The 27,936-nt window shown below is 39.5% G+C and overlaps 1 protein-coding gene across 3 annotated transcripts in view; it reads left to right on the top strand.

Annotated features, from left to right (window-relative positions):
• rock2a (rho-associated, coiled-coil containing protein kinase 2a) overlaps positions 1-27,893 on the top strand; it is a 39,744-nt gene extending 11,851 nt beyond the window's left edge. Inside the window, exons 2-33 of one of the 3 annotated variants that reach the window (XR_006008594.1) lie at positions 4,237-4,318; positions 4,393-4,493; positions 6,643-6,780; positions 7,046-7,306; positions 8,057-8,201; positions 8,317-8,455; positions 9,453-9,544; positions 9,809-9,968; positions 10,065-10,119; positions 11,474-11,562; positions 11,656-11,704; positions 12,028-12,163; positions 14,627-14,718; positions 15,852-16,098; positions 18,266-18,372; positions 19,449-19,608; positions 19,747-19,907; positions 20,054-20,238; positions 20,321-20,390; positions 20,624-20,727; positions 20,839-21,025; positions 21,134-21,227; positions 21,324-21,418; positions 21,519-21,710; positions 21,796-21,964; positions 22,378-22,448; positions 22,530-22,618; positions 22,753-22,831; positions 22,923-23,190; positions 23,289-23,502; positions 24,888-25,013; positions 26,460-27,893. Coding sequence is in view for 2 of the 3 variants with exons in the window: in XM_041971298.1 (XP_041827232.1) it covers positions 4,237-4,318; positions 4,393-4,493; positions 6,643-6,780; positions 7,046-7,306; positions 8,057-8,201; positions 8,317-8,455; positions 9,453-9,544; positions 9,809-9,968; positions 10,065-10,119; positions 11,474-11,562; positions 11,656-11,704; positions 12,028-12,163; positions 14,627-14,718; positions 15,852-16,098; positions 18,266-18,372; positions 19,449-19,608; positions 19,747-19,907; positions 20,054-20,238; positions 20,321-20,390; positions 20,624-20,727; positions 20,839-21,025; positions 21,134-21,227; positions 21,324-21,418; positions 21,519-21,710; positions 21,796-21,964; positions 22,378-22,448; positions 22,530-22,618; positions 22,753-22,831; positions 22,923-23,190; positions 23,289-23,502; positions 24,307-24,385 (4,110 nt within the window). In the remaining variant the exon portion in view is untranslated. The other 2 variants (XM_041971297.1, XM_041971298.1) reach the window with 2 other exon arrangements.
• The last annotated feature ends 43 nt before the right edge of the window (positions 27,894-27,936 follow it).

Raw genomic sequence — 27,936 nt, 5'->3', positions numbered from 1 at the left:
GCACTCAGCAGCTTTTTATACTTAGATTAGCATCTCTGTAAATCCTGATGTCTTAAAATGCCTGCAAATGTGATTAGGTGAATCATTTTCAGTACTGTCTCCTGTTTTCAACACCCAAACTACTGTCTGGCAATTCTTGTCTTCTCAAGCTAAAGGTTTTTGACATCCAGCCCCCACCAGATGCCTTTTTAATGTACACAACACTTGGAAGAGCAGTGTAATATGGAAGCAAAGAAGAGCAACTGTCTCTCCAATGTAATGTCTCTTCTTCACTCAAAGATGTTGCTATCACCAGGGCAGCATGTATTTATGAATTCATCCTTCCCCCGCACTTGATTCATCTTGCTTGAAGGAGCGATGTAGGAATGCTAAAGTATTAATAAGACATCAGTTTGTAGTTGAGGAATGTTTATTTCCTGGACAACAGTGTTTATGTTGCCTTTTCTTCAGTAAACTGCTTCTCTCACCTGTCTTTAAGCCAAAAGTTGTATATATGTGAACTTTAATCCCTCCTTCATCTAATTCTGTGTTGTCGCCATCGATACCTCCAGGCTTTTATTTTGACAAGGTGTGATTGATAAGTAGCTGTTGGTTTTGATGAACTCGCGGACAGAAAGAGGTGTGATTAAATGACTAAAAGACTTCCGTCCCTGTCCGTTCACTTCAAGAAGATGTGGTTTGGTTATCTTCAAGCTGAGCACATGATTTTCTGACATGAGGTTTCTGCTTGCATTCAAAGGCTGCTGAGGTTTAGTTTGTTTGTTGCTATGACAATGTTTGTTTTGGTAAGGATGTGTCGATAAATCAGTCCCTTCTCATGAGCAAAAAGCTACACGGAGATGACTTGTTTACAGTCCTGTACAGCATAGAAGTGGTGACATTTACCGGCTATACTCCAGACTTTAAACTGTATGCTGTGCTGGTAATGCATGCAGTGAATAGCTCTACTAAAACTTATCAAAAGAAGCAAGAACACTAAAATGTGCTGCAGATAAAAGAATATTTGTCTGAAATTGGAAAATTATATCCTTAATTATTTAAAGAAAAATATAAAAATGGAAAGGACATGATGCTTGTACAGTTGTTTCTGTTGTAGTTTTGCATTTTTAATCAATAACCTCCTGTAAAACGTGAGCTCCTGGAACTACAGTGCACATGTGCATGAGTCGGAAACTCAGTCCTTATGACGCTCTTGTAGATGGTTTGTAAGCAAATGCACCTTAACATGCACATCCATCTGTGTTTTTATTATTTTATTTTCTTAGTCCCAGTTAAATGTTGAGCACAGTGGCTGCAGAAAAAAGCAGCTTAAGAGGAAATGACTTGCACACAGAGATTGGCTTCATGACACACTGAAATTATCTGCTAGCCCCGGGGTAGGGTGGATCATTTCCTGTATTGCCGTGCTCGTGTGGAGATCCTCGTGCACATAGGCGTGTATGCTCAGACACCAGGCAATCCTTCTCCGCCCCCCTGCCGTGTGTATTTTTTTCCTTAAATAGTAGTTTTGTGTGAGGTCAGTCCTTTAATGGGGAAGTGAAGCTGAGATGATGAAATGAAGTGCGCAGCTCTCTGCAGAACGACTTCAGCCGAGCGGAGAGCAGGAAGACCAGCTGATAAGACGGAGAGCGAAGAAAAGAGTACAAAGGAAGTGAGGGAGACTTGAAACAGATTATACCGCACCGCTTATAGCCCAGGTTCAGATTTTTGTTCCTGCGTTCTCTACAGTTCGGCTCGGTCCAGAGCTTCTAACGGCTCCTCATTGACCACTCAGGCATGCACAGCTGACAGAAGTTGATATACAACTTCCTTCTAGTTGCACTGTAATGAGTAGAGGTTAGCACCAGTCCGTCTTCTGTTTGTTTAATGACTTCCCCACATCGCTCTGGGTCAAACTACTGCAAAGTTACAGTATCCACAAACCCTTTATTTAACTTTAGAAAAGCTGACTGCATGTTCATGATAAAACACTGAAAATGAAGTATCTTTCTAAATAACAGTATCATGGTTGCAAAACCATCTCGTGTACAAATAAAGTCCGAATAAAAATGAATTCTAGCTGGTTGTCTTGGTTCTGAACTTTGTAACCTGTGATTTTTGACACCAGTAAAACCTGAAGCAGGTGCTGTAGGCATGCTGCTGCGGCGAGAATGGCCACTCACTGTGATTTTGGGTCGATCACAGATCTTGAAATCTTTTTATTTATCATTCAGTTATATTTAGCAATTCAACGATCCTATCTAATACTGGCAACAACTTACAGCTTAATAAATTATGTTTTTTAGTGGTGTGAAGTATGATTTAGAATAAAAGCTGAAGGGACACAGTTCAACTATTAATTAGATTATAGCAATAAAAATGATATTTTTTTCATTTAGCTTTATTTATTATTGTCGGTCTTTACAGATTAAACTGCCCAGTTTGTTACTAACATGTAAATATTTTCTACTTTGTCTACTAGTTTACCTGTTGTGCAGAAACAGAGCTAGTATTATTCTCAGCCTTCACAGACGTGCACAGTGTGAAGGTGATGCAAGATTGTTTACCCATCTGTGAAGATGAGTTCTCAGTCTGTGATCAGCCTTACTCATGTTTATGTTGACATCATCTGCTTGTCTTTCTAGTTTTTATACCCACTGTCATGTTTCTGTGAATTATTGAACAAATAGTGCCAACTGACTCAGAACTTTTTGTGACCAATAATAAAATTTGAGCAAACATCTTCCAGAATTGACTAACTCCGTATTTTTTTTTACATAAAACTGCAAATTCTGGTCACAAACTGACCAATAGATGCATATCTATTGGTATAAAACTACTTTATGTGGGGCTCATAGTTGTAATTATTTGTATTGCACAGCATAATCATGCATGGTGCACCATAACTACATCGGTCCCTATAAACAGATATCTTTGAATGCAAGCGACAGGATTTTTGCACTTGAAGTTTTGCTTTCTGTTGTGTGATTAGTACTGATCATATGTTACGCAGACAAACAAACAAAAAAACTCATTGACACGATACAGCCTTAAACAGCTGGATTAGAAACCAGCTACTTTTTAAAACCTTTTCTTTAACTTCAGTTTAGTCTGTTTAAACATTGACTTGTGCTTTGAACAGGAAGTTTTAGCCTATATATCCATATTGTGTGTATTTTGATGTTTTGATTTTAACTGCATGTTGTTAAAAGCCCAAATATGATACTCGAGATCTCACTCCAAGTAGTTAAATAATAGAATTAAACATTTTTAATGCATTTAAAGCTGTGTATCTCAAATGTTAGCTCATCAGAAACAGAAAATAGGTGGTATTGCATCAGCAGTACTCTAGAGGTGACTCATCTCACTAAAAATTCCACTGTTTTAAAGAGGAGACGGCATGTTCATCATTTGTTAGCTGATGAATATCATAGAGTGAAAATGGCAGAAGGAAAAATGAGTCATTGTGCCCCTCGCTGCCTTCACTGAAGTGTTTTCTCTGCATGTAGTTTCTGTTTGTCTATGCGGTCAGTCAAGTTGATCGCTGTTGAATCGGATGCTTAAGGCAAAGCTGGTAGTTTTCATTCAGACTTGCTGGCTTGCATTGATGTGGAACTGTTTTTGTTCTGTTCAGTGGTGAGAAAATAGAAAATAAACTCTCTTTAGAAATGCAGTCATTGGTCAGTAATGTTAAGTCTGAATGTGAAGCCAGCAGCTTTCTGCTGCTCAGTTAGAGCGAATGCTGAGACATACATGCATCATTTCCAGCATAAAGCTCACTCAACTCTCATTAATGTAATATACTATGTCAAAAACTGTGTTATGAAATTTAAATGATGAAATATGCCACAAGTTTTAACCCTCATCCTTCCAGTTGGGAGTTTTTAGTCATGAATAATTGTTGTAAGCTGGCAGATACCTGATGATTAACATGCTCTTCTCTGTAGATCGTGTTTTAACTCAGTCTGTTATGTAACAACTCTGTTACTGATGCTTCTGTAGAAACTGAGGAGTCAACGGGCAATAAAAATACTCATAGGAGGAAGATGGAGAGAGAACATCCTGACTCTGATTGTCCTCCTGATACAGAGATGAACCACATTAACTGTTTAACAACACATGATTTAGTTGTTGATGTTCACATATTCCTATTGTGTCATAAAATATAACAGATTTCTGTTGATATTTAAGAGTTCCTGTAGTTGCTTTTTCTCTCTTACATGTTTACTTTTTTCTTGGATTGTTCCTTGTTTGTAGGACTCCATAAATGCGTTGGCCTTGGACTTGGACTACCCGGCACTCCGCAAGAACAAAAACATCGAAACTTTTTTAAATAGATGTAAGTACAATTTGTGTGCAAGTAACAAAAACTTAGAGCAGAACTACGACATTTTTTCATGTTCTTTGCTTTAGATGAGAAAGTTATTGGGGAGCTTCGAGACCTCCAGATGAAGTCTGAGGACTTCGACAAGGTTAAAATAATCGGTCGAGGGGCATTTGGTGAAGTCCAACTGGTGAGTATTGATGATTAATGTGGGTTTAATTTCTAAAGCCATTTTAAGACAAATGATTTGCAGAACTAACAGAATGATAAGAGAAAGAATTCAAACATTGGTGACTTTTAATGTTCCTCAAAACTCTGAACAGTAAGTGATTGGAGGCAAACCCCTGAGTACTTAAAGAGTCACGAAACACCAAGCCTGATGCACAAATTGCAGGTTTTTACTTTTATAACTTTTATTTAACCAGTGAAATATGTCATTGCAATAAATTCTTGTGCAAGTTGACCGTGCAGCAGAAGTTACAAAACAACTACACACACAGACACAAGGCCAATTTATGCACAAGTAAAACAGGAATGCACCAATAAATCATAAAATCACAAGTCAAATATCACAATTCTCGCAATGTCTGTATAAATTTGAGCAATCAAAGACCAGAGATATCATAATTACAGGTTTTCTTGGTACAATTATTGTCAGAGAAATAATGATATTCCGATTATCACCGTTCTCATATATTAATTAATTTCACACTAGAAATGAGTAAAATTACATGAACAATCCTTATAAGTCTTTAAGTTTTATTTCTTTCTACTTTTTGATAACAACATAACAAAATAATATATCAAAGTAAAGAAAATGTCCCATTAAAAATCCCCGCTGTTCTGTAAACAGAAATAAATTGTTGGGGGGGTGGTAGCCCTGTGGGCTCCTGAGAAAGGCCCCTAACCCCCAGCTGTAATAGAGGCAGCCCACAGCGCTCTAGTAAATCTAGAAATGAGGAATATGCAGGGCCTAGTTTCACAGTTGGTATTATTAAAGTAAAAAAGAATAAAAATAAAATAATAATAATTATTATTTAAAATTTATTTTATCATTATTGTTATTATTATAGTACAGATTTAATAATACATATTAACTCTGGATTTCTCTAAAGGAAAACAGATGGAAAAGGCCACAGGACCTCTACCTGGACTTGAGAGGCTTCTTTCTGTAAACTACATTATAAAATGGTTTTGAACATTTGTTTTTAACATGAGTGGAGTATTTAGAAACACAAGGACAAAATCTGCCTTTTAGCAGAATAGTTTACATTTGAAACATAAATACAGGGCTATAAATGTCCAAAATAAATGTGAACTGTATAATGTTGCACTGTAAGCCCAATCAACAAAACAAAAAACAAGCTAATACATGATGTTACTTCATTTCAGCGTTGCGTTAGGTAAACAGGAAACCTGGTTACTGTGCATGTACTAAGCCCTGTGTTTATCCTGCTGGTTGTGAAACCCACTGAATTTCACTGCAGCTTCATTCATCCTTCAAAATGACATGTCGATCATTTTTTCTATAACCAAAGAAATCCAACAAAGATGACTTAATTTGCTTTTTTGCCAAGCCAACTTTATTTATAAAAGCAATTTACAACAGAAACCGCTGAACAAAGTGCTGAATATAAACATAACAAAGTGGTGAACATAAAATAACTAAAACATAAAAAAAGCATAAAATAGCATCCAATACAAATAAAAACAATACAAGCAATAAAAGCAAACTCATGCCGGGTGAAACGCTAATGAAAAGAGGTGGGTCATGAGAAGAGATTTAAAACTGGACAGTGATGAAGCCTGTCTGACCTGCAGCGGCAAAGAGTTATTGTTATTTTTGGAGGGAATAACCTCTCTTCTGCTCTACATTTCCACCCTGGCTATCTGTTGCGTTGTGTTGTTGCTGGAAACTCTGAAAAGGTTCAGGATTATTGAGGATCTTTGTCTTAGTCTTCTTCTAAATTACTACAAATTGCACATATCAAAAGCATGAAGATCGTATTAAATCTTTCCATCATGTAAACATACAAATGATCAGATCCCTTTATCCAGCTTTATCACTTTAATAAATCAGATAGACAAAATATTTGTACATGTAGCTGAAATAATGCCTTCCTCGTGGTGTTAAAAAGCAAAGGATGGATAAAATGAGAAATGAAATAAGTCATTCAGCACAGCGCACTATTGTACATGAAAGACATTATTATGAGACAGTCAAGGTGGCATTTAATGCCCTGATGGCTGTGGGATATGTTCTACAGTTTCTACTTGACAAAGTTATGCTTGACTCATCAACATGCCACTGTTGCTCCTGTGTTCACCATCATCATCAGGTCAGACATAAAGTCTCTCAGAAAGTCTACGCCTTGAAGCTGCTGAGTAAGTTTGAGATGATCAAGCGCTCGGACTCTGCATTCTTCTGGGAAGAAAGAGACATCATGGCGTTTGCCAACAGTCCCTGGGTTGTCCAGGTACAACATTTTGATAATTTATTATATATATATATATATATATATATATATATATATATATATATATATGGATTTCTGGTTAAAGTGATGGAGAAAAGAGTTTTTTTAAGCCTTGTGTTCATTAAGTTTATTTTGTTGATTGAACAGAGAGAGAGAGAAAAAAAAATTCTCCTCAAACAAATCATCTGCATATAAATCGATTGGTTGGTCATTAATAGAAATCGCCATCAACTTGGAGTAAAATTGTGTTTGTTCCTGTGTTTAGTTGTGTTGTGCCTTCCAAGATGAGCACTACCTCTACATGGTAATGGAGTATATGCCGGGAGGTGATCTGGTCAACCTCACCAGCACCTATGACGTGCCAGAAAAATGGGCTAAGTTCTACACAGCAGAAGTGGTGATGGCTCTGGATGCCATTCACTCGATGGGGTTCATCCACCGCGACGTCAAGCCGGACAACATGCTGCTGGACAGACTCGGACACCTGAAGCTGGCCGACTTCGGCACATGCATGAAGATGGACTCTGTGAGTAACATCATGCTAGCAGAGCTCTCACAGCAGCAGGATGGTGGACTAAACTGCCACCTCTTTTATTTTATGAAACAAATGAAAGTAAAAGCAAAGCGGACTGATATGATCTCCAAATGGCACATGGTCAAACATACGCAGCTTGGCTTATTTTTTTCTAAACTTACTAAATTATTAAAAAGAAGCACTCATATAGATGTAAACAAGGAGAGGAAATTGAGAAATGATGCAAAATTACAGATACAGGGGGCTAGATAATGGAAATGACAAAGCTTTAGCAAATATTTGGACTCATCACACTTTGTCCCATTAATTAACATCTATGGCAAACAGAGGCAGCTGTGTAGCAGTCACTGGAATAACTGATACCCAAGATGCAGAAAGGAGTTGTGAGAACATGGTGTTTTCAGGTAGCATAATGTAGTGTTTTCTGTGTTACATAATGTCATGGGGTATATAATGGGGTAAGAAACATCAAAAACCTTTCCCAGAGGGCTGCTTATAAAATTGTTAAAGAAGGCAAACCCAGTTTTTCTGCAGTTTGGTCCCAGAATGAAAATAACTTGTGATGTTTTACTGTGGCTTAGATTACTTTCCTCTTTATTTTGTAACTGTAAAATATGGTAATTCAACCTGAGTCTTTAAAATATGAAAGAAATGTCATCTTAAATTTGATGCCCTTTGGCAATTGGGTAGTTTTTAACATAAAGTTCACTAATGGAGATGATTCTTGTGTTTGTGTTGCAGACTGGCATGGTGCACTGTGATACAGCGGTCGGGACTCCAGACTACATCTCCCCTGAGGTTCTGAAGTCTCAGGGAGGCGATGGTTATTACGGGAGGGAATGTGACTGGTGGTCCGTGGGCGTCTTTATTTTTGAGATGCTCGTGGGTCAGTGAATGTTTTATGAAATCATGGTGAATTTACAAAAAAAAAAAAAAAACCTAATAGATTTCTGTTTTTAAATGTTTGAGAACCAACAGTTTCTTTCATAATCGACTGTTAGGTGACACTCCGTTTTACGCCGACTCTCTGGTGGGAACCTACAGTAAGATCATGGACCACAAGAACTCACTTAATTTCCCTGATGATGTGGAGATATCAGAAAATGCCAAAAGTATCATCTGTGCCTTCCTGACTGACAGGTAGGACGAAAGAGAAACATGAAAGAGCTGAAGGGGATAGTTTGTCAGAGTTACACCACTTCCCTGCATGCTGCTATGCCTTTATCCTTCTTTCAGTAGTGACTTTATTATATTGCCATCTAAAAAGGACAACTCAAAAGCTTTATATATCATAAAGTTGCCTAAATATTCCCATGTCTTTAAAATTTGGTTCATACTGCATAATTTTAGTAAAGTGGTTGTTGATGTCAATCATTCTGGGAACAGTTATTACGCCGTTTACACTATAAGTGTTTGGAGTCCATCGTTCCACAGTGATGAAGATTATTCACAAGTGGAAAACATTCAAGAAAGCTGCCAATCTTCCACGGTGGTTTGGGCTTGTTTTTCAGCCACATGACCTGGACGCCTTGCAGCCACTGAGTTAACCATGTGTGCCTCTGTAAACATATACTAGAGTTAACTGTGATGCCACCGGCTAAAGCTCAACTGAAATGCTTGCAAATTTTGTGGTGGGACCTTAAGAGAGTTTTCAAGAATAAAGATCATTATTGTTGCTATGCAAGCACAACAAAATTTTGAGGTTTTGCATTAACAAATACTGCAAACCTCAATCAGTTGGAGCAAAATTTTAAAGACGCATGGACGAAAATTTCTCCACAACCATGTGAGAATCTGATAACGTCACACAGAAAACGATTACTTCAAATTATTGTACTAAATGTGGTTCAACAAGCTATTAAATCACAAGATCACTTAATTTGGGTTTTGCTCAGTTTTGAAGTGGATTAAGCCCCATGTTTTATGGTCATCAAAATTAGTATTTACCTCATTTTAAGGCCTGGTGAAGATCAAATGGCCATTTCTTTTATTTATTTTAACTGTTATCCTGATTCAGTTGTAAGTAGATGCACTTATTTGTCACATGAATATACAACCCAGGAGAACTTGTTCATTTTCACGTGTTTAATCCTGCGCCTGGTAGTTTTTTTCATCATGATGGTCTCTTTGTTTTGAGGGAGGTGCGATTGGGCAGGAACGGCGTGGAGGAAATTAAACGACACCCTTTCTTCAAGAACGACCAGTGGACCTTTGACACCATCAGAGACAGTTAGTATCACGAGCTTGGTTCTGACATACTTGGTTACCTCCACCCTTCAGTATAATTTTAGCCATAGAATAAACTGTAGAGCTTATAGGGGGGGCAGAGGAGGTGTATAAAAATTAACACGTTTGATTAATGTCTACAGGAATTTCCTCAGTGCAGCAGCTTTATCAAATAGGTTGAAATTCTTCATTAGGCTGAAATTGTGTTTATACAGTTCTTCCATTTTCCAGCAGTTCACACTTGCCTCTTGTTCTTGATCTCATCAGCGGTAGCCCCGGTGGTCCCAGAGCTGAGCAGCGACATAGACACCAGCAACTTTGACGAGATAGAAGATGACAAAGGCGACGTGGAAACCTTCCCCACACCTAAGGCTTTTGTTGGAAATCAGTTACCATTTGTTGGCTTCACCTACTTCAAAGAAAACCAGTAAATCCTCAATTTCTTCTTAAGTTTCGATCATTTTAGTAGCCTGTGTGGAATTATTTTTCACTTTATGTTGATTTTAATCTTTTCTTTCTTTAGGTTGCTTAATTTGGCCAACAATTCCTCAGTGATTAATGAGAATTCAAAAGGAGAGGTAAATACTTTCACGCATAATAACTGCCTGGTGTTTGTTTACATCGCCACACAGAACAGGGCTCTTAACAATGTCAGCAGTGGATTATAATGAAAGTGACTCGGAAGGGGATTTCTTTTCCCAATCCGGGGATTTATTCATGCTTTGTTAGAATTTCAGTGTTCTTGGCTGCACAGAAATGCATAAGCTGCTTTTAATGTGAGCTGATCTATAATCTAGAGTCTCTTATTGACTCGGTCCTGAAAATCTTGATCAGGAAACGGTGTGGAGAAAGACAACAGAAGTTTGACCTTACCCAACATGTTTTAGTTGTAAAAATTTTACCAATGTAAAATGGTCTCTTTACGCAGCCTGTCAAAAAATGGTTGACATTTCTTTAGTTGTGTCAATTTAAAACAATTAAGTAAAAAAGCATTTCTGCTAAACTTGATTCTCAAAGAGCTTTTAGCTGAAAACTCAGCATATCGGCATTGAGTGCAGTGAAAACCGGACAAGAAGAGGACAAAAGAAGCAGTGCCAGGAGTAAAAAGAATCACCTTCCACAGGATCTAAGAGTGAAGTCCTTAAGAAGTAGGAACAAATCCAACAAAGACCTGACACAGGATTTGAAAGATGCACCTGGACCTTCAGCTGATCCATCTACTGTTGGCTGAAGCCTCATTAGAAATGATTTCCATGGTAGGGTGGCTGTCAAGAAGCCATTCTTAAGGAAGGGAAATGGGGAGAAAAGGTTGAGGTATGTCAGATGGCGCAAGACATGGACTGAAAATCAGTGGCAACATCCTCCTCAGAGCCCCGGACGTCAACATTATTAAAGGAGTGTGGGATCATCGTGACAGAGCAGAGCAAAAGGCAGCCAAAGAAGAGCTCTGGAAAGTCCTCCAAGAAGCCTGGAGAAGTATTCCTGAAGACTGCTTGAAGAAATTAGAGGAGGAGGTTGGCACTGGAGAATAAAAGCTTCTACCAAATATTGAGTTTCAAGCTGGAATATTCCACATTTCTATTTATGCTTCCAAGCTTCGGTAAATTCCTGTCCATTTATCATTTTCCTGGCAATTCATAAAGAAATTATAGATGGCTCAAGACTTGTGCACTTGACTATAAATAATCATATGTTTAGTTATGGAGAAATGATATATATATCTGATATGCTCAGAGAAGGAGCTGTACAATCTTAGGCATAACTTCATCTGTACAGACTTTAAAGCCACCGCTCTGCTAACACCTTCAGGCAGACATTTGTCCGTAATAAAGGATGCATAGATTATCTTCATTTCTCTGCCCTTGACTTGAGTCTGCCTTTAATTAATTCTTTGCAGGCCATGTATGATTAGCTGATGTTTCTTCTTTTCAGTCAGCAGCTCTTCAGAAGAAACTCCGCAATCTGGAGGTGCAGATGAATAATGACAAGCAGGTCAAAGACGATCTTGAGCACAAATACAGGTGCAAGATAAAGATAATAATGTTCCTTTGTTGCTGTGCACAATGGCTGTAAATTTAAAATTTTTATCGCTGTGTGCTTCTTTCTTTCTACAGAACTGCCACCAGCCGTCTAGAAAAAATGTCGAAGGAACTTGAGGAGGAGGTAGGTTAATCACTCGTTGCTATCTCAGATTTCTTAAATACTTATCGCTCTTGTCCCACTTGTAATAATTGCTGGTGTAATGACCCACTTTTTCTGCTGGGATTTGAAAAGCTTCCTCACTTCTTTCCAAGAAACTGAGAATTATTCTTAGCATTCACAATTTTGTGTATTTTAGGTGAAGTGTCGTATCAATTAGAGTAGCTGCAGAGATTGGATAAATGTTAACCCCCAGAAGGATTCTTAGAAGTCATTTCTTGTAATGTGAGTCGTGGAATCGCATCACTGTTGGAGAAGCTGAAAAAGCCTTTTGTGGTTGATTTCAGGTGAACAGCAGGAAGAACCTGGAGTCCAATCTGAGGCAGCTGGAGAGAGAAAAGGCCCTGCTGCAGCACAAGAGCCTGGAAAGTCACCGTAAGGCAGAGAGCGAGGCCGACAGGAAGCGCTGCCTGGAGAATGAAGGTACCAAACACACCCTGTAGACTCTGGAGGCATTATCAGAGTAGTGTTTACTTGTTTTATAGGTTGTCACTTCCTGATAAGAGTCCTTAATTTGCCTCTTATTACATCTGAATAATGACCACAATGAGGAGTTAATGTTGTTAAATAATTATCCTGTTTTACAATAGATTATTTATTTGGAGAAATGGGATGTTTGATAAACAGATTTCTAAATGTACCATTTACTTGGTTTTGTTTATATTTGGTGTTTAGATTAAGATGGGACTTCTCTGACTGAAATTATTTGGATAAGGCTGCCCTCATCTGGTAGTACTGTAAAACTTCACCTCCGATCTAAAAGGTTTTAACTCACTGGTTCAGAGATTCATGCTATTAAATTTGGTCATGTGTTATTCACCTGCGACTTGTTTACCTCCTGGGTCACTGTAGAGACGTTTTTGTCACATGATTTAAAGTGTGACTGGATGTGAAACAGCCTGGGGAGTAGAGTCAAGGCTGCTTTTTAAGTGTTACGCCCTTTTTACACAGCGGTTGTGGTTTATTGGTAGAGGTTGGCCAATTGATTGGTAAGCCAATAAATCTGAGTGATTTTAAAGAGTTATCTGCATATTATAGATAATATGCAGATAACTTTTTTATTATCTGTTTATCTATTATCCCCTTTTACCTTCAGAACTGTCTTAATTCTTGGTGCGATAGATTGAACAAATTGTTGGAAACATTCCTCCGAGATGTTGCTCTATATCAACATGACAGCATCACACAGTTGCTGCAGATTGTCGGCTGCATCTATGATGAGAATCTCTCATTCCACCACATCCCAAAGCTGCTCAACTGGATTGAGATGTGGTGACTGTGGAGGCCGTTGGAGTCCAGTGAACTCATTGTCATGTTCTAGAAAGCAGGTGGAGATGATCTGAGCTTTGTGACATGGTTCATTATTCTGCTGGAAGTAGTATCAGAAAATGCTACGTTGTGGTCATAAAGGATGGACATGGTCAGCAACAATACTCAGGTAGGCTGTGGTGGTTAAACCAGGCCACAATGGCCCAAAATGGGCCAAGAAAATATCCCCACACCATGACACCACCAGTAGCCTGAACTGTTGATGCAAGGCAGGATGGACTCGCACCTTCATGTTGATTCCAACAAATTCTGGCCCTACCATCTCAGTAGGAGCTGAAATAGAGACTCGTGGTAAATGGACTGTACTTATATAGTACTTTTTCTAGTCATATGTTGATTACTCAAAGCACTTTTACACGACATGTCACACACACACAAACACACACACATAAATACATATAGCACTTCTACTGTTATTGTACTAAGTGCTTTTCACCTATCGCACACATTAATACCTTGATAGATACATTGAGAGGCAACGTGGGGTCCTATGTCCTGCCCAAGGACACTTCGGCATGTAGTCAGGGGAGGCCTGGAATCGATCCACCGAATTTCCGTTTGGTATACTGAGCTACAGCAGCCAGACTCATCAGACCAGCAATGTTGTTGACCAGTGTTGGTGAGTGTGTGTGAATTGTAGCCTCAGTTTCCTGCTCTTAGCTGACAGGAGGCACCCGGTGTGTCTTCTGCTGCTGTAGCCCATCTGCTTCAAGGTTGGACGTGTTGTGTGTTCAGAGATGATATTCTGCAGACCTTGGTTGGAACCAGTGCTTATTGGACTTGCTGTTGCCTTTCTATCATCTCCAACCAGTCTGCCCACTCTCCTCTGACATCAACAAGACATTTTGGTCCAGACAACTGCTGCTCACTGGATATTTTCTCTTCTTCAGACCATCTCTGGAAACTCTAGAGATGGTTGTGTGTGAAAATCCCAAAGTGTGTGTTGGGACCTGTAGCTACTAACAGCTTTTAGAAACAGGAAGAGACTACGTAGCTGCTCATCAATGCTGCAGTGTTTATGTTTGTAAACTGTCAAGACATGCGTGTTAAACAGTCTTGTTAGCTGTAACTGTCATACAAGAAATATTTATTCACATTTATGTCACTGCAGGTCTATCTGAGAGGAAGTCGCCTCACCATAAATTTAACTTAAAAATCTGTCTTGGGCTGCAGGTGTTTGGACTTTTATCGTTTAGATTAACCAGTTTTCTTCTGAAATTGTTGATGCGTTTGAAATGCATCAGAAGGTTGTTTAGAGATTAACTTTTATCAGTAAGAGCCGAAAAAAATCATCGGATAAGAGGTGAAACATCCTCAGAAACAGAGAAAAGAAATTCAGTTCATCCATTTTTGATTATGAAGACCTGGATGAATGAGAATCTGTACCAACATCTGTCCAACATAACATGAAATGAATGAAACTGATCTCATATTTAAACTCATATTCTTCCTTTAATGAAACCTGATGGAGAGTTAGGGCTTCCAGTGTCATGTTTCGGTTGTAGAGTTGGCGTACTTCCGTTCATCTGTTCATCTGTGTTCTTCTGTGTTGTGCAGTCAACAGCCTTCGAGACCAGCTGGATGATATGAAGAGAAGAAACCAGAATTCTCACATTTCCAATGAGAAGAACATTCACCTGCAGAAACAGGTCTGTTCATTGGTTGAATGAATGAACACTAGTTCCTTACGGTAACACAGATTTACTCTCTTCTGCAGAAGTTATTGGGAATCTTGTTTTCAAGGAAAGCCGGCTGCACTTTATCAGATAAAAGAAAAACCCAAAATCAGAGGGACATAGGACAAAAATAAATTGAAAAGCTGAAATTTTTAAGAAACAACTAATAAAATTATCAAATCAAAAACAAGAAATTTGTGTTAAACATTGGTTCTGTTTTCTCTCCCTCTGCAAACTTTTCCAAGTAGCCGGTAGCAGAAATTATAGAAGCTTTCCTTCTTTTCTTTGTCTGTATGCCAGAAATAAGGATCATAGCTGGATCATTAGTGCAGCTAAAGAAATTTGTGAGGATAAACTGGTGGAGATTTGGTTTTTATTTTGTTCTAAATCTAAAGATTTTTAAGCAGGTTGTACATGTGAAGGAGGGAAAACCTAAAAAGAAGCAACAGAATTTTGCGTTAAACGTCTCTTAAATACCAGCAGTAATAAAAGTGTGTATGATGTATACTATCTTGAAGTGTACATTAGGTACATTAAATACATGAATAAATTAAACAAGGAAGCTTTAAAAGCAACGACAGGGATGATTTTACTTTTTAAACAATGTTTTTATTGTACATGTTGACAACTTACAATACACTAAACAATACAGCTGTAACATCATATCACACAAACCTGAAACCAAAAAATCCTCATAGTCAAATGTGGTCATTAGTTTTTAATAAAGGGTTAAAGGGTTCAGAGAAAATGAACGTTGTTCTCCTTAGAACTTCAGTTAAAGAAAAGAGAAGAAAAAAAAAAAGGACAACAAAAGGGGGATTAAGTCAGACATTTCTATAGTGTGAGGAAATAGTTTGCAGGTTTTTTGCATAATGATAAAAGTAGTCCAAATACTGACTGGTTTACTCCAAAAATCTTTAAAATGCCCATCCCTAGTAAATAAATAGAGTTTTTGGGTAAAAAATAATTATTGTACAATGTTATGATAAACAAAAGATGAGAGGATATTAATCATCAGCTGTAACAGTGGATGAGGGCTGTTAGCTAGTCATGTTAAGTTCAGAGCCTGCAAACACATTTGTAAACGGTGACTGTTGCTCTTTCAGCTGGAGGAGGCGAACACATTGTTGAGGGCAGAGTCTGAAGCAGCGACGAGGCTTCGTAAAGCCCAGACGGAGGGCAGCAAGCAGCTGCAGCAACTAGAGGCCAACGTGCGCGAGCTGCAGGACAAGTGCTGCCTGCTGGAGCGCAGCAAGCTGAGTCTGGAGAAGGAGTGCATGACCCTGCAAGCTGCGCTTGAGACGGAGAGGAGGGAGCACAGCCAAGGCTCAGAAACAATCAGCGACCTGATGGGTGGGTGACACACAAAAAGCTTTCTACATAAGGAGCTGCTTTATTACGCCTGTTTAAATGAGCTGGAAACACTTTTTTTTTTTTACTTTGAATTGAAGTTCAGCATCTCTGGAACTTAAAACTAGAGTTGGGACCAGTCCGATTCAGTATCAGGCTCCGATATTAACTTGATTCATGGATTGGATATCTAACTGAATTCCCAGATCCACCTCACTGATCCACAAAGAGACCTTTCATGGGCCTGTGTTAACAAATTATAAGTATTATTATGAAGTTTTAAGCCTAAATATATATGTTGATGCAGAATAAGTTGATGAAATGTATCCAGTAGAACCTATAAATATATTTGCTTTTTTTTAACTCAGGGTTTCTAATTCAGATGTAGCATTACCGTACACCTTCACCTACAAGTCTGGTGAGGAATGAGCCGGCTTTGCTAATTTGGCACGTCACTAATATGGATGTATTTTACAATGGAAACAGAAAAGGGCAAGACAGCAACTTGAAATGTGTGTACAGCCAAGGTTTTCAGGGTAAATTGTTCATCTAAGAAGGGAAGAGAAACTAGTTCAGAAGACAATGAAGCATTCCAGCAGAGCGGTAAACTTCCAGCAGACATGTAAGCTGAAGGGGTTAATCTCCAGAAAAATTTCTCCAATTCATCCTTCTGGTCAATCACTTTCTGTCAAGGAAAATTGTGGAAAAGTCTGATAGCTTAAATGCTGTAATTACGTGTGACAATGCCACTCCCATGAAGAAAGGGAAGGAAGATGTGGAAATCTCCAGCTTTGGTTGTTTTGCTCATTCACTGCAGCTTGTTGATCATAACCGGTTTATTTCATAGCACAGCGTTAGCCGTGCTTTAACTAGTGCAGGTAAAACTGAGGAGCGCTTTAAACATCTGCAGCTAGCGCGGTCTTGTTTGTTGCATCTCTAAACTGAACTAAAAGTTCTTGAATATTGGCTACATGAAGATTTTCCGGCCAGACTGAACCGCAGCTTCTATGATCAGAAGTTTTCTTCAGTTTAAACGAGCCCTTTGAGCCGGTCCTGCAGACCACAGTCTGTCTGCAACGCTGTCAGACTATCTAGCGTTCCCAGATTACTCACATACATCCTGCTTCCTTTTCAACACATTCTCTTGTACCTTAAATGTTTAAAAAGCACTTGTTACTGGTAAATTATAACTACCTATATTTAGTTAAGTTTATGAAGGCATAATCGTTGATTTACTAGAAAAGTTTTCTTACAAATTATTTTGGAAAACATTTCAATTGGATTAATTTAGTTTATCAGTTCTCTTATTAAGACGTGATATGAACTTATTTACAGCCTAATGAAACCTTATATAATAACAGCAAAATTACCCTAATCAAAAAAGCAGATTGGTCCATTTTTAATTATTAAAACCATTTTTTCTGCCTGCCTTCTAGCTTACATGGTGGTTTTTGTAATGGCAGCAAATGGATAAAAGCAATGCGCCACCCAAATACTGAGGGTTCAAAGAGGCTTTTAGAAAGAAGTTTGCACTGGAGCATAATTTTAGTGAAACTCTCTCCATCAAATGGCACATTCGCTCTTTGTGTAACACAGAAAAGTCATTTTAACTTGTCAAAAGGTTCACTGAAGGAGATTTTCTCTGGAGGTGGTCAAAAGAGCCACAAGAACCACAAGTCTGGATTTTTTACTAAAATAGATGCTCCTGATGTTTTACAGACAGAAAGCTAAAGCTCCTTTTTATTTAGTTTGAGCCAGTAGCTGCATTAGTACTGGTCAGTAACTGCACTAGTATACAACCAGGGTGATTATTTAATCATAATCTGGTGAAAGTACATTGTGATGTAAAACCTATTATGTGATTTGTAGTAATTGACATGAGGCCACATTGATTTCTGCCTTGTTAAACTGCAGTTTGTTGGTCTGCAGATGGATTAACAGATCAAACAAATTGACACACTGTAATTAAAACCACATTAAACCAACAAATTGCATTTATTTGAACAATGTTTCATTTGTCTAAACACCACTTATCTAAGTCATTTGGAATTTATTGAGAAAAAAAAACCCAAAAACTGTCCGTCAGTGGTCTGTATTGCCCGTTTATTCTGTGCACAGATCAGTGTATAGACCTAAAAGGCTGAAGTTTCATCCTGGCTTTGTTTTGTAGGACGTATTTCTGCACTGGAGGTGGAGGCTCGCCAGCAGAGACAGACGCTGTCCAAAACTGAGACTGAGAAGAGGCATCTTCAGGAGAAACTCACTGATCTGGAGAAGGTAAATCAGGGAGTCTGACAAAAGCTAAGGTTGAATCTTAATGTCGACATCATGCTAAATACGCTATCTTGGCCCTGTCTGCACCTTTATTTGTAGTAATTGTATTTGTATGACTGTTTTTGTAACTGTAGATGTATCACAGTTTCATGTTATTATGGTTCATCTGTTAATCACTGAGTGCATTTACATGGATGACATCCTCAAATTATTGCATAATGACACAAATACAAGCAGCCAGATCAGTCTGAATTTCTCTTTAATGCATAAATAGTCCATAATTCCCATGTTTTGGAAACTCATCTTGCTTTAATTTGGGCTTTTGATTGCATGCAGAGTGCAGCCATATCCTCTCCTGCATATTTAGATTTGTGCCGGAGCTTCTGATGCAGCCCCAAATGGTGCAACCTGTGGTTCTTTAATTAAATAAGAAGCTGCCACACATTTGGTGATTTTCATTTAGCTGATTAGTGATGCTGGCTGTGTTTGTTGAAGTCTCAGATGTTTAGTCAGGATGAAGACGGCTTTCCTCATATTAAAGTATTTTATAAATGGAGACTGACTTTACATGCTGCATCCAATTTATCTAATTTATATATTTGTGGTATGTTCATTAAATCTTATTGTGCATCGATTTCTGCTAAAAACAGCTCTGTATTTCTCACAATATCATCCATTTGAACCTTGCAGTACAATGTTAGATAGTATACTTCCAGTTCTTTCTTGAGGTTTTACAACATTTATTTGCAACTTATTGCTCCTCTGAGGCTAGAAAATGAACAACGCAGAGTAATGCATGTATGCGTCATTCTATAATCAAATCATTTTCCATCTGTAAATGATGTTTGTCTTTTTTAAGACCTTTTTGACTAGTGAACAAATTACAACTGTGCATATCGGCTTGTTTTTTTAGCTTTTCAGTAATGATTATGTAACTGCATAAACTTATTTCTGCTCCAGTTTCTGTTATTTTCTTTACTTGAACAGAAGAGTCCAGTGTTTTTGTTCTTACAAATTTTAATTAATTGTTTTCCTCAAAACTGATTTCACACCTCTGCCCGTGTTTTGTGTCTGCGCAGGAGATGAGCAACAAGGAGATCAATTTGACCTACAAGATGAAGGTTCTGCAGCAGGAGCTGGAGCAGGAGGAGGCCTCTCATAAGGCCACCAGGTCTCTGCTGGCAGACAAAAGCAAAATCAAAGTGACCATTGAGGGGGCCAAGTCAGAGTCCATGAAGGGTAAAGACTTACCCCTCACGAGTTGAGCTTAATAACTTACAATAGACACATCTGAGTGTGGAATCATCTTTGCAGCTTTAAACACACTGTAGATTAGCATGTGGCTCATATATCTATCATTTCTTGATCCAAATGCAGAGATGGAGCAGAAACTGGCAGAGGAGCGAGCAGCCAAACTGCGACTAGAGAACAGAATTCTGGAGCAGGAGAAGCACAGCAGCATGATGGACTGCGACTACAAACAGGCCTTACAGAAGCTGGATGAGCTGCGCAGACACAAGGACCACCTCACCGAGGAGGTGAGTGTTTATTTTTTGCACAGGATGCTGGTTAAGTTTGTGTTTCAATATTAAATGTCACTTACAGGAACAGATACAGCAAGAAACCCTGAGATGTAAATAAAATGTCCTGTCCTTGTTTCTCTGTATTATCTCCATCCTCTCAGGTGAAGAACCTGACATTGAAGATCGAGCAGGAGACCCAGAAGCGTAACCTGACCCTGAACGATCTGAAGGCCCAGAACCAGCAAGTCAACGTCCTGAGAACCTCTGAGAAACAGCTGAAGCAGGAAACCAATCACCTGCTGGACATTAAACGCAGCCTGGAGAAGCAGAACCAAGAACTGCGCAAGTCAGTCTACTTTACCTACTTTACATTATTCAGTTTTTTTCTGTTAACTGATTATTGAATATTTTGTTTTTGTTGTTTGCAGAGAAAGACAGGACACAGATGGACAAATGAAAGAATTACAGGACCAGCTGGAGGCTGAGCAGTATTTCTCTGTGAGTGTGGTTGGAACTGGTTCTCGTTTTTATTTTCTAATGCATTTTGTTGCTTGTGGAGAACAGTTGAGCGCTTTTAGTCGGGCAGCCATGCTTTCATTACAATATAATCAGAAGGAATAAGCTGTTAAAACTGTACCTGTTAATTAGATTTATATATCAGGAAATTGTGTTTTTCTGCTTAGCTAACAAGATGTTTATGGCGTGCAATTGACCTGCCACTTGTTCTCCAGACTCTTTATAAGACTCAGGTTCGAGAACTGAAGGAGGAGTGTGAGGAGAGGAACAAACTCTACAAAGAGGTGCAACAGTCTCTGCAGGAGCTGCAGGAGGAGAGGTGCTTTGCTGTTTAAGAAATAAAATAAAACAGAAATGTTGGCTTTAAATTTCAGCGGTTTAGTTTAGTGGCTAGTTTAGTCTTTAACGTAGTTTTTCTGGTCTCTTTCAGGGACTCCTTGGCAGCCCAGCTGGAGATCACCTTGACAAAGGCTGACTCAGAGCAGCTGGCTCGCTCCATTGCAGAGGAGCAGTACTCGGACCTGGAGAAGGAGAAGATAATGAAGGAGCTGGAACTGAAGGAGATGATGGCTCGCCACCGTCAGGAGCTTGCAGAGAAGGACATCACCATCAGCTCAGTGAGTTTCACAACCGCTCGTCTACTTGTCGCGTTTTATGTTCAATATACGTCAACAGAGGTGAGACTGGTAGCAGAAAGGATATGACACTTTTTTTTTTCTATCTAGCTGGAAGAGGCCAACAGAACCCTGACCAGTGATGTTGCTAACCTGGCCAATGAGAAGGAGGAGCTGAACAACAAACTGAAGGAAGCACTTGAAGGTAATAAACATTCTCAAGTATAAACATTTTTTCTTTTAATCAAAAAGAAAACATTGTCCGGATTAAATGTGTTAATGTTTGCATTCTCTCTTCTAGAATCGGAGAAGTCAAAAGATTGGGAGCTTCAGATCAGCCAGATGAAACAGGCGTTTGAGAAGCAGCTGCAGTCTGAGAGGACGCTGAAAACTCAGGTCGGTGTTTGAAAAAGAACTTGGTCTGTTTTCTCGTCACATCCCGTTCTTCACAGGTTCCTTTCATCCTGAGACAACTTGAATTCATGTCTGTCTGCAGGCCGTCAATAAACTGGCGGAGATCATGAACCGGAAGGAAGTTCGTGGTGGAGGTAGTCGCCGTGGTAATGACACAGACATGCGGCGAAAGGAGAAGGAGAACAGGAAGCTGCAGCTGGAGCTGAGGTCGGAGAAGGAAAAGCTGAACAGCACTATGATAAAATACCAGAAGGAGATCAATGAAATGCAAGCAGTAAGTGAGGTGTCACCCAGTTTTCACATTTCACCATCTCCCCTGAAGCAGAAAGCCTCTGATTCTGTTTGTTTTTAATGTGTAGCAACTGGCAGAAGAGAGCCAGATGCGTATCGAGCTGCAGATGGCTCTGGACAGTAAGGATAGCGACATTGAGCAGCTGAGGAATCTCCTGCAGTCGCTCAGTGTTCAGTCGATGGACTCTGCCAGCGTCAGCAGCGGGCCCGAGTTCGATGCTGATGATGCATACACGGGTAAGAGCTCAGCCTCTAAACAAACCTGCGTTTACCGGCATTGGACAAGTGGTGCACTGCTCAAAGAAAGTGTCTTTAAGAAACCAGGTGCAGGTTTTGGAGTTGATTTACATCCATTTTCATTTTAAAAAGCTTCAGCAAACAATAGACATCAATAATGTTCTCTCCATCCTCCATGTTTTCCCACTGCGAAGATTTGGGCAGGATGTAGGTGATCCTAGCCTCATTCACCAATATCTAATTACAAATCTTCTTAAATTTGTTTTAAGTTGTACTTAAAAAGAGTTATTGTAAAAAAAAACCTTTGGAAAATATGCACAGAAATAGTTAAAAGTTAGAATATTAAATTTAATAATTGTTTTGCATACTGTAAAAATATTTAACTACAAATTCTATTTCTTTCTTCCTCACAGAAATGAGGCTCGAGGGTTGGCTATCCCTTCCTGTCAGGAACAACACCAAGAAGTTCGGATGGGAGAAAAAGGTTTGAATAAATCAAAAGATCTTGTTTCAAATCTCTTTCCTTTTTTTAAGTGTTTTTATTTAATCTGTCCTGTTTCTGTAGTACGTCGTAGTGAGCAGCAAGAAGATTCTCTTCTACAACAGCGAGCAAGACAGAGAGCAGTCCATTCCCTGCATGGTGCTCGATATAGAGTAAGTATGACATGCAACAGCTTGGCGCTCCTCTGAAACAACTTTCTGTGCTGCCGTCCAGTTTAGAGGGAGATTCCGTCTTGTGGAGACAGTTATTAGATTATCAGAAGTAATATTTTATGTCCATTTTGCAGCAAACTCTTCCATGTGAGGCCTGTAACTCAAACAGATGTGTATCGTGCTGACGCCAAGGAGATCCCCAGGATATTCCAGGTCTGTACCCCCTCCTCTAACATTTTCCTACTTTTGGAGTGTAAAAGCTAAAAACAGCATCAAAAATCCTCACCTTCTGTCCCCCTTTTAGATTCTTTATGCCAATGAAGGCGAAAGCAAAAAGGAGCCTGAGTTTCCTGTGGAGCCGCTGCCCATCGGAGAGAAGTCCAGCTACATCTGCCACAAAGGCCATGAGTTTATTCCCACACTCTACCACTTCCCCACCAACTGTGAGGCGTGCACCAAGCCGCTGTGGAACATGTTCAAGCCGCCGCCTGCTCTGGAGTGCCGGCGTTGCCACATCAAGTGCCACAAGGACCACATGGACAAGAAGGAGGAGATCATCGCTCCCTGCAAAGGTGAGATGCTCCTGTACATGGTTTCATCAAATGACTTATTAGTGTTCATATGCTTGTTAATATTTCTATAAATTTCCTTCCTCTTTCTCCTCTACCAGTGAACTACGACGTGTCTACAGCCAAGAACCTGCTGCTGCTGGCCACCTCCCAGGAGGAGCAGCAGAAGTGGGTGAGCCGGTTGGTCAAGAAGATTCCCAAGAAGCCCCCACCACCAGAGCACTTTGCACGCTCCTCGCCACGCGCCTCCATGAAGGTTCAGCCCAGCCAGTCCATGAGAAGGCCCAGTCGACAGCTTTCCACCAGCAAGAGCAGGTAGCAGGAAAAACTGAGAGAAAACATAACATGTATATCTTTCACCGACACAAGTGTGCATTAAGTGTGATTATATTACTCAAATCATCATTCAAGCAGTTTTAAATCAAAATTTAAAAAAAAAAAAAAAAAGTAGATTTGGTTGATTGCTGTTCGGTCCCACCAGTTATTCACAGGATCTTGAGCTCCCAGACCAGTTTTCTACTGGACAGTACATGAGCGTAGACCCCTGCTCATATTCAGTGTGCAGGTGTAGATCAGACTGCTGTAAGATTAGTTGAAAATATGTTGTCAGTGATTAAAAATGTGCCCCCATATTCAATTGGTGTTTCCATGGTTACCTAACCGGCATGATGGTTACTTTACTTGCAACCTTACATTAGCTGGCTTTAAACTATGACACATGTGACTTTCCAACCTTAAACCATAATATTATACAGCCACCACCATAATTACACCCCCACCCCTCCTTAAAAATATTTGGTCGCATAGTCAAACAGAATTCAAAGGGAGGAAAGAAATAAAAGAGTGGGAACTATAAATGGTACATACAAATATTTTAATATTCATGATAGTTTTACAGGATTTAATGCTCTTTTGCTGCTTTATAATAGAACCAGAGAGACTGTTGTCCCCTGATGCAAATTCAAATTCTTTCTACTTTACAAGGTTAAAACAAAAATGTACCCTTTTAAACAGAGGAAATTAGTGATTTACAACAAAGTTGATGCTGTGGCACCACACACCACCACTATGTGTGTGTTCAATAATTAAATGACCATCACAACTGATTTGCCCTTTCAGATTGGAGGAGATCAGTCTTCAGGACTGGCACTGGGCTTTGGATGATATTGATGATGATTGTTCCTCCATACACTTCTGATGACAGTATATGGTAACACTGTGTGCAGTGTGTGTTGTGCAGTGACTACCTTCAACAGCATTAGAACCAAAAAAATAAAAAACTTTTCCAAGGTCACCATGGAAACTGATGCTAACACATGACCTACTCTGTACCAGCCAGGAGGCAAGGAAGCAGGCATTAAATAAACAGAGGCTGCTTTAGAGCTGTTATTTTAAGGCAGCATCAGTTACACAGCTGTTTTATCTGACTGTTGCCTTGTTGCAGCCTGCTGCAGCAGCTTTTCAGGGTTGCAAATGTTGCTGTTTTTTTCTGAAATGTCAGCATGTTTTCTTATTTGTTGTGCATTTATTCTAATTGTTCTTCCTAAATTTGGTAGTTTTTATGTTTTTATTTTTCACTTCCTCTATCAGTAATCTTTAAATTTGGTCTTTGAAGCCTCCCTCTCTTATCTCCACCTTTTGTTGTTTTTCACCTTTTGGTTGTTTTGACTCGTTTACATCGTTTCACCCTCTGACTTCAGCCCTCGCAGGTCAAACGGCTTCAAAATGAAGCGAGAAGAATCCAGCAGCTTTTGGTACACATGAAGACGTTTCTGCTCTTGTTCTTTTGCCCAGAAGTTTCCCTGTAAATAACTGGCTTCTGAAATGTGTGTATGTTTATTACCTTATTGTCACTCAGAGGTGGTGTTAGACTACAGGCAGGTGGGGAACACACACTGAAAGATATGGTGCACATGCCAGTTAAGGGGTTTGCTCACCTGCTCAGGATCATGTCGTCACTGGGTGTCTGAACTGGAAGCAGAGATTTGGATCATGGTCTTATTTAATGTTCCTTTGTCTTGTAGAAGAATTAGTTATTACTTTACATGCAAATGTTAATACAAAGCCACCCTTTATTTCTTTATACATGCCATTTTATCAGGTCCACCCAGCTAGTACCAGGTGGGATCCCTTTTGCCTTCGGAACTACTTTAATTTTTGGTGTCATAGATTCATTCCTCAGAGGTTTTCTCCATATTGACATGACAGCATCACACAGTTGCTGCAGGTTTGTCGGCTGCATCCATGATGAGAATCTCCCGTTCCACCACATCCCAAAGCTGCTCTATTGGATTGAGATCTGGTGACTGTGGAGGCTGTTGGAGTCCAGTGAACTCATTGTCATGGTCTAGAAAGCAGGTGGAGATGATCTGAGCTTTGTGACATGGTGCATTATCCTGCTGGAAGTAGCATCAGAAGATGCTCCACTGTGGTCATAAAGGATGGACATGGTCAGCAACAATACTCAGGTAGACTGTGGTGGTTAAACCAGGCCACATTGGTACTAATGAGCCCAGTGTGTACCAAAACCATTACGCCAGCAGCAGCCTGAATCATTGATCCAAGGCAGGATGGATCCAATTTTTCATGATGTTTCCACCGTTTTCCATCTTCCGTTGTCCAGTTTAGGTGAGTCTGTGTGAATTTTAGCCTCAGTTTGCTGTTCTTAGCTGACAGGAGGCACCCGGTGTGGTCTTCTGCTGCTGTAGCCCATCTTCTTCAAGGTTGGATGTGTTGTGTGTTCAGAGATGCAGTTCTGCAGACCTTGACTGGAATCAGTGCTTATTTAACTTTCTGTTGCCTTTCTGTCACCTCCAACCAGTCTGCCCAACCAGTCTACCCATTCTCCTCTGAGATCAGCAAGACATTGTGGTCCAGACAACTGCTGCTCACTGGATATTTTCTCTTCTTTAGACCATCTCTGTAAACCCTAGAGATGGTTGTGTGTGGAAATCCCAGTAGACTCAGACCAACAACCATGCCACGTTCACTTAAATCCTCTTTCTTCCTCATTCTGATGCTCAGTTTGAACTTCAGCAAGTCGTCTTCACCCTGTCTACATAACTAAATGTATTAAGTTGCTGCCATGTGATTGGCTGATTAGATATTTGCATAAACAAGCTGTCATATGGGTGGACCTGTTAAAATAGCCACTGAGTGTACATTTACATGAAAACAGGCCCAAAAAAATAAAAGGATACAATTGATTGAAATATGTGCAAACATATGCATGCAGAAATAAACTTTGCTTCTATCTGTCTCTCTTTTTCCAGTTAACGCTGCCTGGAAGTGTGATGCATCTTCAGGGCGGTGCAATACATTTCCTCCAACAAACCTGCACACTGAACTCTTTATCACCACATCCCACAGTTTTAGTCCATTCGTTCCTGTTGCTCGACTTGCCACTTAAGGACTTTCAAGCTCACTTGCAATCTTTGCTGCGAGCTGGTGTGACTCGTAAACATATTAGCCAAAGTCGGTTTGGGGCTTTGGAGAAACTCATTCAACTCCCACAGAGGAGAGCTCTCCAAGGGCTGAACAAGGCGGGCAAAAACAGGATTCACTTACCTCAACAGATCTTACCAGGACACACTGAGGAAAGGATCGAGCAGGAAAACTTCTCCACATCATCATTTGGGGGATTTTTGTGGCCAAATTAAAGACATTGTGTGTTTAATGATTGTGAACTATATGAAGGGTTTAATGGGGAACACTACACTCAGAAGATTCTGTAGTTTTCTTGTCTGAGGTTGTTAAACTTTTCCCTGGTAGTGTCTATACTTTAAAGCTATTTAACATTATTGTAGCATCTCTCTCGCTTCCCACAGTTCTGCTTTCTGGTGAGTCAGAGTCCTGAATGAGGTACTAAAGCACAACGAGTTGTGACTTCTTAAAAAGTCACCGATGTTCGGGAGGGAGTGTGAAATTCCTCCTGGATTTGGGTAAAATAATTCATTGAGTGCCTCTTATTCAGATTTCTGATGCAAAATTACCCATTGGTCTACGGTTTTGAGCAAAAGCTCCTGTTCTGGCACAAGATGCTCACCATCCCATAATCTTACAAACCTGCACTGCCAGTTTGGAGGGTTAATGTTTACCGAATTCAGGGGCGCACAGTTAATACTTCTCTGATCTAATTCTGTTGTTTTTGAATGTATATCTGGGCTTTACCAGAGAGGCATTTTATCACCAAATATACTTGAGCAAAGCTCATAAACCGCTTCGTGCATTTTGCTGTTCTTTTTTTTTTTTTAGGCTCAGCTTGCCTACAGGCCTCCAACTTACTAGCAGACAGTGTTTTAAGAAAAATGAAGTTGATCAAATCTTGGCCCAGTAAGACAAAATACTGAGCAACACCCGCCCTAATGAAAGTTTTCTAAAAGTTTTTGTCCTGATTTTTGTTTTGTATTAAAATGAACCAAACTCTGAGTTTGGACACTTGGTTGTGTGTATGTGGCTTAAATAACCGGTGGAGAGTCGACTTTGTGAGTGTGTGTGTACCGAGTGCTCTCCTTTAACCAAGAAGCATGTTTTATACGTATAAATATCCACAGTATATATTTTACATGCCATACAGTGCACATTATATTATTTATACAGCCTTGTACACTTTGTATTTAAGGGCTTTACATCCAGATTGCATGTTTGCTACCAAACAGCTCTATAATAACAATAATAACCACTTTAACAATAAAGACATGGATGTGCCTCTTGGTTTTGGATTATTTTTGTTTTATAAGGTGGTATGTT

Source organism: Melanotaenia boesemani, chromosome 20, assembly GCF_017639745.1.
Source record: "Melanotaenia boesemani isolate fMelBoe1 chromosome 20, fMelBoe1.pri, whole genome shotgun sequence".
NCBI classification, from domain to species: domain Eukaryota; kingdom Metazoa; phylum Chordata; class Actinopteri; order Atheriniformes; family Melanotaeniidae; genus Melanotaenia; species Melanotaenia boesemani.
This window is presented reverse-complemented; position numbering and strand designations above follow the sequence as displayed.